Source organism: Apodemus sylvaticus, chromosome 4, assembly GCF_947179515.1.
Source record: "Apodemus sylvaticus chromosome 4, mApoSyl1.1, whole genome shotgun sequence".
Classification (NCBI taxonomy): Eukaryota; Metazoa; Chordata; class Mammalia; order Rodentia; family Muridae; genus Apodemus; species Apodemus sylvaticus.
Window position 1 is genome coordinate 31,061,254 of NC_067475.1, and position 14,399 is coordinate 31,075,652.

General features: G+C 43.9%; 1 protein-coding gene across 2 annotated transcripts in view; it reads right to left on the reverse strand.

Annotated features, from left to right (window-relative positions):
- Window positions 1-3,641: 3,641 nt before the first annotated feature.
- Papss1 (3'-phosphoadenosine 5'-phosphosulfate synthase 1) overlaps window positions 3,642-14,399 on the reverse strand; it is a 74,065-nt gene continuing 63,307 nt past the window's right edge. For both annotated transcript variants that reach the window (XM_052179229.1, XM_052179230.1), the window contains one exon: window positions 3,642-4,346. In XM_052179229.1, coding sequence (XP_052035189.1) covers window positions 4,208-4,346 — 139 coding nt within the window. In that variant the 3' untranslated portion in view covers window positions 3,642-4,207. The remainder of the gene's footprint in view (window positions 4,347-14,399) is intronic.

Below are 14,399 nucleotides of genomic sequence, written 5' to 3' on the forward strand. Positions count from 1 at the left end.
TGAACTGTGGGTCGCAACCTCTTTGCAATTTGAAAGACTTTTCCACAGGGGTCACATATCAGATATTTACATTACGATTCATAACAGTAGCAGAATTATACTTCTGAAGTAGCAATGAAATAATTTTAGGGATAGAGGTTGCCACAGCGTGAGGAACTATATAAAAGGGGAACAGCACTAGGACTGTTGAGAACCACGCTCTACAGAACTATTCTCGCTGGCCCATTTTGGTTTTTCTTTACTGTACTGAAGTTATATTCCATAATCTAGTTTCCTGACTGCTTGGTTTTAAACACTGTTGCTCAATTTCAATGTGTCTGTCAGTCAGTCTAATGGTCCGGGCTCTCTCCAGCTCCCACTTTAAACTGTTTACTTGACTTTCAAAGGGACGGCAGTTGTATTGGGCCACATCAGCCTACATCAATCAATGCTACCAGAGTTCAGAACAAGAATATGCCACCCCAACAGACAACACTGTCCTACACACATTTTGAGCAGAGATACATGGCAACCAACAGATGCAGAAGGAAGCCTTCCAAGGACTTCTCTTATGTGAAAGAGACAAACATTCTTGAAAAACAAGTGCTCTGACTCCCTTTCCTTGACAGGCATTAAAAGGATGGGGAGCCAACTCAGAGAGGCCAATGCCAAGACTTCACTCTGGCCCAGTCTGGTCTCCAGCCCTCAGTATCCCAGCTATGATCTATAAGCCCACATTCTGACTCCCAATTGCTTATCAATGCAGAGTGCTAAGCCCTGCTGCCATTTTCCTTGGCAATCTGGGAAGACAGGACGGGAAGCTAAGAGAACTACAGTCTAGAAATATATAGTTTTAGGGAAGCTAGATTTCACTTCAGTCCAGGGAAATAACTAAGAGTTGGGTGGGCAGGGTGGTCTTTGCAAGACCGTGAACAAGACCATGTAGAATCAGAAATGGCATCAAGCAGCAACACGAGCAAAGAGATCTGGAGGCTAAGAAAGACGCTGTACATGTAAGAGGCCCAGCGGGCAAATACCTCCTTACCTTGTGAGCCAACCATTCCTGGATACATATGTGCTCATAAAAATAGGCCATCCGCAGAAACACAACCTCCAGATTTTTCCTGATGAAGTATCTGAAGGCTGACTTCCAAGAGATAGGTATGATTGCCCCCCCTCTTGGATGGAAATGAAGCTCAAATATGTGGTCTTGATTATCACCATAGAAGAACGGACAGATTTAAGACGCTTTCGCTTCTGCCAAGACCATCACACTTTCTTTTCCTTCTTCCTTTAAAAAAAATATTTTTCCATTCCCGTCTCCAGTTGATGAATAGATTAAAAGGCACTTAGATTTCTGAAACCACTTGGCAGGAGTCATTCCCCAGAAGAGCTGGAAGTTTTAAAGATCGGGTTGGTCTCTTTTTATAAACTAGGAAGGGAAAGAATAAAATTTCCACATTTATCAGCTTTAGAAACACATGCCAGTCTGTGAGCTGGTGGAAGTTATTGGTTGCTTTTATTTCTTCTGTGTTTTGCTAAAACACACAAGTAGGTGGCTAAGCCCAAGGGAATGCGGTCTGGAGTCATGGTTTTACCACACATCCTTCTAGTGGGCAGAGGCCCAGGACAGCTACCTAATAAATTACAAGGTGACTCTTTGGATGTTGATTCATCTGTTAGTATTGTTTCTGCCGTATCGACTTAATTCTGTAAGAATTTTGGTCACAAATGGAAAGGGGACTATGAAAACTATCAGAGTCAAACTAGACTGATTTACTAAGCCCAAAGAAAATGGACCTGATGAACTATGAAGAGGAATTGCGAGGGTGGTCCTCACACATATTTGCCTGATATCAAAAATGCTCATGAAGAGAGTCTGCCAAACCACAACTTGGCACAAAACTACTTCTACAAAGATGTTTGCCGAGAAACTGCCCTTTGACTTTGGACTGTGTCCATCGCCAGAAACAGTTATTTCAAAACAATTTACATCATCTTGCCCGTTTACATGTAAAACTCTTTGCTTCTAGAATTTGCACATAGCCCATCATGGCATCCTATAGCAGGCTGTAACCCTGTCATCCCTAACTACTAAGATCAACGATTTGCTGAGACTTCCTCCTCCTCTTCCTTCTTCTGCCTCTGCCTCTTCTTCCTCTTCTTCCTCCACCTCAGTTTTCTTTTTGTTGTTTTTTTGTTTTGTTTTGTTTTTGCTGGAGACATGGTCTCTGGGCAACCCCAAACTGGAACTTGCTATGTAGTCCAGGTTGGCCTTAAATTCAGTTTTCCTGCTTCCGAGACCTAAGGTCTAGGATTATAAGTGTGTACAACACCCAAGGACCAATGTTGTTTTATGGATGACATTTTAAAAACTTTTTTTCTAAATTTTAACTTTTAAAAGGGGGGTTGGCAGCATTGTTTGGAAGTTTGGCAGCTCTACCAACCTTCCCATGGAGGAAGAAGTTTTTCTGGCCCTTCATTACATGTGCATGGGGCTATGAGATCAACATTGCCCCAGTGACTCAGCAGGTAACATAGATGCTTCTCTGGATTCTCTGAATACTTCCAAGCCTGTGTCTGACATTCTTTGAGGCAAGATCTTGCTTTGATTTTAGGTTCATTTGTTACTCTTGCAAACCTGCCTTGGCCTCCTAAATGTCTGGAGCACACACCCAGGCCCGTGGCACCATGTCTGGATGTGAACATTATGTTTATGCTGTTTTCCTTTGAAACCTCTTTCTGTCATAGACACACAAAGTGGCAGAGATGGATGCATGGGTGTGCACTTCTCTTAGGGAGTTCAGGATGTATCAAAGTGTAAATACAGGCTGTGCAAGGGACAGCCCCTGTTAATAGCTTAGCGCAAACCAGAGGGGCCATTTTGGTAGCTCTCGAAATACACCTCAAAAGCCTACTGAACCCCCCTCCATTTTTTCTTTGATAAGTGAAATTAAAGGGTGGCTCTGAAGATGTCTTTGACAGTGTTATAATCTTATGAGGTAAGACCAGAAGCCAGTAGGTTTGTGCAAGGGTTCTGGTACAAGTCCTTTCCCTATAAACTAGTTTCCTGGTGAAATTCCTAGAAAACTGTAGGTTTGAAGGGAGAAGTGATGGGACTCCAGCAGTTCCGTGTGTTGGGATTCTTGCTTCTCTTCCTGGCAAGAGGCTTCAGTCAGACTCTGGGGTGGGGGCGGGGAGCTCCTCTTTTCATGCTCCCAGCAGTTTTGATATCCTCCTAGTCTGCCTCACAACCACAACCTGAATGATCAAAGCAAACAAAGCACAGTCTGCACGTGGGGATGGACCAGGTAAAGCAGGAGCCAGTCCTCTTGGCTTCAAGCAGCTATGACCTACACAGTGGCTACAGCTTTCAAAGCCACGAGTTCCATGATCATCCCAGTCTCGGTGTTTAGAACATTGAAGGGTATGTGGCAGAACTGAGATTTCAGAAGGACAGAGAATCCTTTTTTAATTTTCTCACTTGTAATTACATTACGGAGCATAGGTTCCTGATACACTGAACTTCAGCAGACATCAAGGCATTAGGAGCTGGGTACCAGACCCTGGAAATTAAAGATGCTTTCATAATCCACCTCTGCCAGGAAATTTCACATTGAATTTTTTTCACAGCAAGGGGGTATATGCACACAAAACATAAGTAAGCCAAAAATTAATTTTATTGAATCAAGGCATTCATTCAGTACATAACACAGATTGCAAGAATATCTCAACATGTAGGGTTGCGAGGGAGAGAGGGAGCAGTTTACATTTTTAATGTAAAATAAAAACCCTAATTGCTACAGATAGTTTTTAAAATTTGTAAAATTCCCCAAACAAGGTCTAGCCAACTTTACTGTTTAGTGATTTTTTTCCCCTTTCTTAAAGAATGAAAAGCTGGATGATGTGTGTATTACTGGTTATAACTAATAAATCAGTTTGGAAAATCGTAAGACAGAAGCATAAATACAATATAAAAAGGCAAGATTTTTAAAATCGTATTATAAGAATATTAACAATAAGTGGAAAAGATACATTAGAGCCAGCGTGGTGTGACACTAGTTCGAAACAGAACTCCAAGGCAGACGGAAACCGATGCACGCGGAGGGAAACGGCCTGATTTCAGGCCGCGTGTCCAGAGAGACAGCTCGGAGAAGGGCTGTCGGTGACTGCGTGGTCCCCTCTGGTCCTCAGCCATGCGTGCTGGTGGAGTGCCCGGCTCAGCCGCTCAGGCTTTCTCTAAGGACTTGTAGTACTCCACCAGCACAGTCCAGGCCTTGGGGGCCATGAAGCCCTCTGGAGGTTTCTGGCCTTCTCGTGCTAGCTTGCGCATCCTTGTTCCTGAAATAAACTCGAAGTCTTCATGGCTGAAAGAGAAAAAGGCCAATCACTTCACTATTTCACAAAGTTACAGTAAAATGTAAGAATTTGTCCCTCCGGTTTATGTCAGGTGACTAGACCAGTGAGAAAAAGTATCACTCTTATATCTAATGTGTCACTGAGCTAAACCACCACACAATTCTTCAGCTTTAGAGCTAGGACAAACAAACAAACAAAAACAAATTATTATTGAGATCGATTAGTGTTTTACAAAAATTATAAACAATAACACAGCAAGATTCTGTGTCCTCCGTACCTCACCCCTCCTCACACAGTGTACTGACGAGGAGAGGTAATGACAGAAGAGAGGTAATGGACAGAAAGGAGCAGCCATGACCCTCGGGCCTCCCTGGCTGTCCTCTCTTCTTTTCTCTGAGTGACTATTCAGATCGAGATAATCACCTACTCAGGTTCAGGGAATTGCCACTGCAAGGTCACAGGGCAGTCCCAAACCCTCTGGGGACCTCTGGTTGCCCTTTTCCTGGTCACGCCCTATCTCCCTGTCTTGCTCACCCTAGTCCCCAGGAAATGCTTAGCATTTCTTTTAAGATTTGTGTATTAAATGTATATGTGTGAGTATCTGAGTATGTCTGCATGCACCACACACACACACACACACACACACAGTGCCTGCAGAGGCTGCATGCCCCAGGACTGGAGTTACAGGTGGCTGGTATGGCTGATGGAAAACATCAGGCCCTCTGGAAGAGCAGCCAGTGCTTGTAACCACTGAGCCATCTCCCCAGTCCTGGATTCATTTACTATCTATCCTTGCGAAACACAAGGTCAAATCTGCCTAGTGCAGATGTAACATTTTAGAAATCTTTAATCTGAAAGTCTAAATGACTTTGGGACACGGTGCAATACACACAGTAACAACCAACACTGTCCCTTAGATGAGGTACCAAAGGGAAAACAGGCATGCGTCTTTTAAACATACGAAAACACATGAAAGTCTTTAGGCCATAAGCACAGAGCATCTAATTTACAGTGCATGCTTCTTACTTACAATTCACCTGCTTCCTTCAAACACGGAAGCAACTTAGAAAGCTGATTAGACCCAGAAAGAGTTCCAGGTCTCTTCCATTACCGCCTGCTGGTTAATCTAGTACCTGCCCTGATTAGAATATTACCATAGGTGTGGAATAAAATATTTAAGATGTAATTAACAGTTATAAGTGACGTCATCAGGATAGTACGCATTATGAACAGCATTTCTGTAGACTGAAGGTTTGTGTCCCCCAAGTTCCCACTGAAGGCCTGATTCCCAATGAGGCTGCGGGTAGGGAAAGGGTCTTTCGGGAGATGACAGGAGGTAGATAAGGTCATGAGAGCTAGATCCCATGACTGGATCCGCCCATTTCTAAACAGACACTCAGGCTCCCCCAGCTGATTGGCTGCCTGCAAACAGCTCCTGGCCCTCAGACCCAGTCTTCTGCACGTTGATCCTGGACTTCCCACTTCAGCATCCACGAAGAACACTGCCATTAAAGCACTCAGACTAGGGGAATTTGTTGCAGTGGCCCGAATTCAGACGGATACTAGAATTCTGTCAAAATTTGGAGAAAGAAAGGAGGCTTCAGACTCAAATTTTCTGTGAAGTGATATTGCAGGTCTTTCTGCTGTGATCACTCTGCCTCCTACGTGATTTTCAACTGTCATCAATACAACCACAATCAAATATCATACACATTTATCAGTAGTAAGAATGCTTCCAGTGACAAAATGAATAATCTGTCCAGGAGACAAAAAGTATCTGCTCATTCATCCTATACTCTGGAGGCTGAGGCTGGAGGATTGCTACAAGTTCAAGGCGAGCCAGGGCTACAAAAGGAGACCTGTTCAAAGATACAGATACATAATAAATAATTACTGATAGTTTTTTCCTAGTGAGTAAAACTTATTGTTAAGATTTCTAAAGTTATTTCAAATCATTTCAAGTACTGTAACCTTAAATTAACTGGAATCCTCAATCACCAGAATATCTTCCCTGAGAAGCTATTCACTAGGGCACTGCTAGTGCATTCTGTCCCCACAGTGGTCACAAGAGCCATTGCCCACCACACCACAGCCCTACCCATCCCTTCATGACAGACAAGAGCCAGAAAGAGGCTCCCAGGACAGTGCCAGGGACACAGGACACAGATAGTAAATGTTTGATTAGAGATCAAATTCTATATTATCTTTCCACTGGAGGGGCTTAGTAAACCCTGGGTAAATATATAGCCATGGAAAAGTAGTGTGCATACACAGAAATCTGGCTAGATCAACACAGAACTCCTGTTGCCCTAAGATTTATAAATGCTTGGGTTTATTTGAGCTACTTCCCCATTTCCTTTTAATCTGAATCTGGATTACTTACATTCAGGACCCTTTACAATGATTTCTTCATAACCCCTTCAGACCTGATTTCCTTCAGACCTTGCCTGCCTCCTCTGTGGGGCACCCGGCAGGCTCTCTTCCTAGCCTCAGCCATTTGGTCTTTCCTACACGCAGAGTTCTAAGTTGTCCCTTGACCGGAAATAGTCTCCACACAAGAAAGACAAACCTTGGTGATCCACTGTACATGCGGTTTCTACTGTTCTGGTGTGTGTGCTTAACATCCAGACTGCTCATGGGGACACAGGGTCTTGGCCAGCGTTCTCACCATTAGCCTCCAAGCCCCAACGTCACCTGGCAGGGCTACATATCTCCTTACCACAACTGTCTTTTTCCTCAGACCACCTGACCCTCAGTCATAGGTCTACTTCTACCTGCTGTTAGATCACTGAGACAACCCAACTCCACGCAGTGACCCTGAGCGGTCCACTCCCTCTGTAGCATGTCTAGGTTTGGGTCTGGACCATAAAGAATGTAAACATAAGTGTTCTGACTCTTTAAGCAATGTGGGAGGACTTTTTAAATGAATACAGAAAATGAGGAAATGCTTCCTGTGAAACAGAAACATTAGCCAAATGCTGCCTCAAACAAACAAACAAAAAAACAAACATCTAGTAGCTTAAATGTGGGGTTCATCTCCCAGTACTTTGTGTTCAATATCTTATAAGAAGAGTGAACCTGGGGGCTAGAGAGATGACTCAGTGGTTAAGAACCCAGATTCAATTCCCAGTACTCAGAAACAGGCTCACAATCATTAAGTGTGAATCACCAGCTCCAGGGAATCTAACACCCTCTTCTGGCCTCTGTGTGCAACAGACATGTGGTGTACAGACATACATGTAGGCCAAACACACATACACATGGCCACTTAACCTTAGATATATTGGCCTCTAAATAGGTTGGCTACTGTGGCTGATATATAGAACATTTATCTCCCCTTTCTTATGTAAATTGAAAAGTATTGGCAACATAATTTGTATACTTCTAATGCTAAAATGAAAAGTGAATTTGAGAAAAATAAGATTTCAAAAGTAGGAAGACTTGGCACTAAGGAAAAGCACTTGCCAGAGGATGGAGAGGAAACCAGAATGGCAGGCAGAGACAAGGACAAGTTACAGAGCCATGGGGACCCAGGGCAAAGCAACCACCACACCCACAACTGCAAATCAGAACTTACAAGTTCGTCAGGACAAGAGATGATCCGTGATGACGAAGGAAAGAGGCAAATCACAGAACGACCCACGCGGGGTAAAGGCATGATCTGTGCCAAAGGAGAGTGGGATACTTAAGAAGTATCCCGGCGGAAGAAAAGAGATGTCAGGAAACTGGAAAGAAAGGAAGGGACCAAGGCCAGGAACACAGGAGCGGGAGAAGAGAGTGTGGCGGGAGCTCTGGGACCAGGCTTTGCCAAAGAGGACGGTCAGCTGTGAAGCACCCAAGACAGGCAGGGTGGGGACTGAGAGCTGGAAAATGACAGACCCCGCCCTCAGAGGAGCCACCCTGCCTTCTGAGGGCCACAAGCACCAGTGTGGGACAGAATCTGTCAGCGCAATCAGTTGCATCACCTTCAGGCCAGAGAACACCAAAGAGGCCTGAGCCAGCTCACCATGACCTGAGGGAAAACTGTAGTCCAGCTGAGAATCAGGCAGCAAAGCTCTGTCTCCAGTCCCTGAGAGCGCTACCTATAGAGGTGCAGCACCTCAAGAAGCTTCCCTGGGGAAACAGAGCTCCTGCTCATGTAAAATTGAAGTTTTACTTCCAGGAATGAGAGCCCAAGTCAGACACAAGAACTGCTGGTTCTTGGTGGTTATAGATAAGTGAGCAGGCTGCTCCTGGAAGACTCTGCCCGAAAAGTCAGGCCAATTATAGCCCTTTCCTCCTTCCAGAATGCTAAACTGTCCAAAATCCAGACTTGCCTGCATTCCTTCTGAACCTGCATTTCTAAGCCAAGGTGCCTGGGCACCTCTTCCTGAATCCACTTCACGCTATCTGCCCTGCATGCCGCAGGCATCTCTTCATCTCGTGAGATGGGAGTTTCTGCTTCTACACAGTGGTGGCTCTCCACCCTGGCTACGGCAGCACACTGCTCCAGCCCCAGCTCAGTGTGCCTATCTCTGTTACGTAAGGATTTTGCTTTTTATTATGCCAGGTTCGGGGACTTGACCCCAAGAGTCACTGTCTATAATTAAATCAGAGTGTCATAATAGGGTGGTTTTATAGAAATAATTCTATACAATAGAATCTGGGAAATTTCTAGGATGATCTAAAGTTAGCTCTAAACTTTACCTATGAGTAATCAGGAGTCTTCCAGAAACAGAAAAGGCCCTTCCCTTTCACTACAGAGGAGTTTAATTTGAGTCATTTCATAACACCAGTAAGCTAATCCTCCACGGCAACCTGGAGAGAAGAAACTCCAAGTATGTTTGCCTTTTTCCTCCCTTTCAAAGCCACTGGATTACAGATTCTTTATAATCTACAGCAGACAGACAAAAATGCTAGCTCCTAAAAACAAAGGGGAAGGTTGGGACGCCAGGGAGGGCGAGTGAGCTAGCTCCCTGGGACCATTACCACACCAACCACATGTGGCCAGCAGCTTGAAGGGCTGCAAGGCACTGACTTCTGGCCGCTTGCTGACGGCTGTAAATCTTCACAGCCATCTGCTGTCCTTCAGTCCACATCTGCAGCCTGCAGAGCTACAAGGAAGAGCTAGCCATTCAGATAAGAGCAGGGCCTCCACGTAAAGCTTTTGAAGGCTCACATTTTCAGGATGCAAATTAGATGATCAGCAATTCAGAAGAGCAAAAGAGACTTTCTCCCTTGACAGAAATAAAATCAATGGTGGTGACTTGTAAGTGGATCTAATTATTTTTATTCTAATTAATGTTTCATCCAACTTGAAAGCAGGTCATTTATAAACACATCAAAACACTAAAATTCGTAAGACTGTGATTTAAAATGATCTCTTAAAAACCAGATAAACATTTATGGCTTTCTTTCAGAGCCTAAACCACACTGGACAGCATCACATACGATGATTTTATTTATTATTTTTTCCTATTATTTTCTAATCAAAGACTAGATGAAATACATGTAAAGTTTAATCTGGGGGCTGGGAAGGCGGCTCCGTGAGTAAAGCGCTGGCCACGCACGTGGGAGGCCCTCGTTTTGAACTCCTAGGTCCCACATAATGCCAGCTCTGGTGGACCACATCTGCAGCTCCAGTGCGCCTGCGCTAAGATGGGAAGCAGACAGGAGGCTCCCTGGAAGCCAAGCAGAACGACAAACAGACCCTGTCTCAAACAAGGCTGAAAGGCAAGGGCTGTGTGATGCCCGGGCTGTCCTGTGACGTCTCCATCTGCACCAGTAAATGCGTGCACCTGCACTCACACCCACAGCGAGTCAGTCACACAGGTACACATGGATTTCTTTTAAGTTTCATTATTTTGAATCTAATTTATTTGGGGGGGGGAGGGATAGGGTTGAGACAAGGTCTCACAATGTAGCCCTGGCTGTCTTGGAACTGTAGTCCAGACTAGTCTCCAACTCAAATATGTCCACATGCCTCTGCCTCCTGAGTGCTAGGATCAAAGGCCTGCACCACTACGCCCCACTTGAATCTAAATTTATTAGCATATGCTTTCCATCTACAGCCTCACTCTTTTAATTGGCTTTATTTACGTATTTATTTATTATTTTTACAGTGCTGTGTACTGCAGGCAAGGTGCTAGTCTTGCCAGCCAAGTGCTATGTTACTGAGCTACATACAGTTCAGCCAGCACCTGAGCTCATACGATCTTTAATAGAACTCCTGTCAGGCAGTCAAATCCAAACTGCTAGGAAGTGCAGGCCTTCCCAAGTACTCAGGGCCTAACCCCAAGCCAAACCTTATCTCCACCCTAGGTCCTTAGCTTCCATGAGCTGCTAGTAGGTGGGCCCTGGCTATATTTTTATTTGGGGGGGGGGGGAGTTCTTTTTAAACTTTTAATCTACTCTGTCACATGATTTTTAATCAATAGAATAGGATCTTAGCCACATCTACCTCTGTGAAGAGACATATTTGTTTTAAACTACCAAGAAGATTATAACATTACTGTCTAGTAGGAAGCTATTTAAAAAAATAATAGACACACTGGTATCCTCTCCCTTAAGAGTTAATCTAAATGGGTCTTGTCAATTACCTGAAGAGGAAAATGCTCCCAAGAAAGCCATCTGTTCAAGAAATGCTAGCAAATTGCAGGAAACCTCTCTAAGCTTGTAGGTCAACACAATCACCTCTGGGCACGGCCCTCTCGCCACTGAGAGTGCTTTGCGCATTGTGCCTTCAGTCCACCGGTGCTCCACTCTGTATGCTCTGTGTGTCTGTCCCTTCTGAATTCCTCGTACAGAGACCACAAAGACTACGGAGCCTCGGGAGCGGGAGTGGGTGTGGGGGTGAGGGGGAGTGTGAGATCCTGGTAACAGATAAACTCACAAGGCTACAACCCAGCTTAACAGGAAAAATAGCACCACCAGTAAACACAAGGTACTTCGTGCATGAAAGTCAGCTCTCAGTATCCTCACAGAAGGGCTTGTGCGTGGCAAGGACTGTGCAGTGGGGCAGGGAAAGGTGAGTGTTCAAGCAATACCTCAATCATCAGGACACAACGTGAAGGTGAAGGGCAGGGTGAACCAAAGGAGACCACAATGCTCTATGCAACGGTGCCTTGGTTTCTTTTTCTGTTACTGTCAGACAAGACCCTGACCAAAGCAACCTAAGGGGGGAAGGGCTCATTTGGGCTCATAATTCAAGGTACAGTCTGTCAGGGACAGGGAGACGACGTAGCAAGAGCTTGAAGCAAGAAGTCACACTGCATCCACGCGCAGTCAGTGTGCTGAAGAGTTAATGTCACCTTGACAGAATCTAAAGCCATCTGAGATGAGGGACACTCAAATAAGAAAATGCCCCCATAACATCAAGCCTGTAGAACATCTGTCAAATAGTGATTGTTGGGGGCGGGGCAGCGCAACCCACTGTGAGGGGTGCCACCCCTGGGCTGGTGGCTCTGGGTGCTAATAAGAAAGCAGGCTGAGCAAGACATGGTGAGCAAGCCAGTCAGAAGCACTCCTCCATGGCCTCTGCATCAGCTCCTGCCTCCAGGTTCCTGCCCTGGGTTTCTGTCCTGACTTCCTTCAAAGATGAACAGTGATGTGGGAATGGAGAGCAAACACACCCTTTCCTCCCCAACTTGCTTTCTGGTCATGGTTTTTGTCATTGAAATAGAAACCCCCACTAAGACGGTTAGGAACTAGGAATAAATGCTTGCTGCTTCTCAGCTCACATTCTCTTACACAGCTCTGGTTCCCAAACAGGGAATGGCGCCACCCACAACGCATCCAGGTCTTGCCACCTCAGTTAGTGAAAACCATTGCCATAGGCATGCTCCCAGGTGACTCTGTCACATTAATGCTCTACAGTGGACATCACAACTGGGAAACATGAGTAACTAACTACATTTAGAACTGGATATGTTATGAGAGTAAAGTTTATTCGGAGCATTGTAATTTATATCAAGAACGGAAGCAGAACTTCACACTAGTGTGACTGGCAGAATTTACAGATGGTCCTGTTGACCTTGGGCCCATGATGTCACTATCACTGTATGCTGCAGTATACTATAAGAATGCCACAAAGGGAATGGTGGTGATACAATGCAAACTGCTGACCAATTAACCATAAAATTAATTCTTCAAGGAAATGAATTCTGCTGGAAAGGATTACCAGGGGAGGAGACTTCAGAAACAGAAGGCACAGAAGAGCCTGGCCTGGCTAGAGGACGGAGAACCTGGTTTTCTGATCTAACCAGCTACACATGTTGTTTTGTACAAAAATTATTATTTTAGCCATATAAAACTGATCGTTAGCAACAGAGGAACACTGACATACAGGTTTAAGAGTCATAGCTCAGAACCATCGTACTAGGTGGGCTTGCCACTGATAGTACTCAAAGACATCGAAAGACACCTTGAAGGATGGGTACGGCCATCGTTTCCAAAACCAAACTGTTTTTCATCTAGATGGTAAGGGGGCGTCTTCTAGATAGCAAGGGAGAGCTTCTAGATGGTAAGGGGGCATCTTCTAGATAGAAACTGAAGCTTCTAGATGGTAAGAGGTCGTCTTCTAGATAGTAAGAAAGGCAAGTCCAACGGCTGAGAGTTCCCGCTCTAGCAGGCCATCAGGTAAAGTACACTCCATCATTACAAACACCAACAAAATCTGTTAAGATGCAATGATGCCAGCCCAGGAATACTTGCCCTTCAATCCCTTCACTTAATCAGTGATGTGGGCACTTTTTACTCATGCACGCTCCTTCTACAGAGTGTGCTATTTCCATAATCTAAATAATTTTGCAGGCTGGTGAGATGGCTCAGTGGTTAAGAGCACTGGCTGCTCTTCTAAAGGTCCTGAGTTCAAATCCCAGCAACTTACGTGGTGGCTCACAACCATCTGTAATGAGATCTGATGCACTCTTCTGGTGTGTCTGAAGACAGCTACATTGTACTTACACATAATAAATAAATAAATCTTAAAAAAAATAATTTTGCACTTGTTGACCAGAATATAAGTATTTACCCTTTAAAAGAGAAAAAAAGAAAATAAGACCAAAAAAACCGATGCCCTAACAGCTGGTAATATCTGTAATGGAACTGACATCCTACAACTCGATGTCTCTGAGTCACTTCTAAAGCTAACACAGTTTTCTTGACTTCCTAAACGTAAACAGATGACTTTTATCATAATTCCTATTGATAATTATCTTGCATGAAATCTTCAGGATATTTCCCTCTCTAAGCCTTGTCTTACACTACCATTCAATCAAACCAAAATCTACAAAATCATTAATTACATAAAAGCTGGCATTGAGTAACATCCATTAATCAAACATGAACAAGCTCATATGTGCATAATTAATAACTGTTTTCTCGCCACATCAAAGACAATCGCCTTCTCACAAAATTTTAATCACTTTCCAACATATTCCCATCAGCTTAATTATATTTGAACACAAATACAGAAAAAAATTTAAAACTAAGGCATTTTTAAAGCTTCCCAAGTTAACTTATTAAGATTTGGTAACTCAAAAAAAAAAAAAATTCCAAGGAAATGAGCTACTCATGCAACTGACATAGAATTCATCTCTGGAAAATCTTATGAGAACTGATGTAATTATTTAGCTTTTAAATGATTAAAAGAGAAACTTAAAGCGGTACTACACAGATTCAGTCAAACATCAAAGTTATCAGGGGCCTTAGCAGCACATTAATCAACTGCACACAGATGGGGTCAAGGGTCCTGTGTATGATTAAAGCAGTGACCATGCAGAGGGACCATAGGGATGATATGTGTCAGCCCAAGAGCGTGCTCCGTGTACTGAGATTTCCATCACCTTTTGAGGTAATACAGCTTATCGTAATTGATAACATCCTCTTTAATATTCTTCTTTTAAAAGACTCTATGCTATCTCCTTGGAGCTTCATTTTGCGATGGTGCAATTCTGCACATATACATCTATGTCCATGTATACATGTATGTATATGTGCATACATAGTCATCTTTAAGGTTAAAAAACAAGCCCATGTGGTTAGGAACACAATTTTGTACCAAGAGTAAAACTATTTACTAC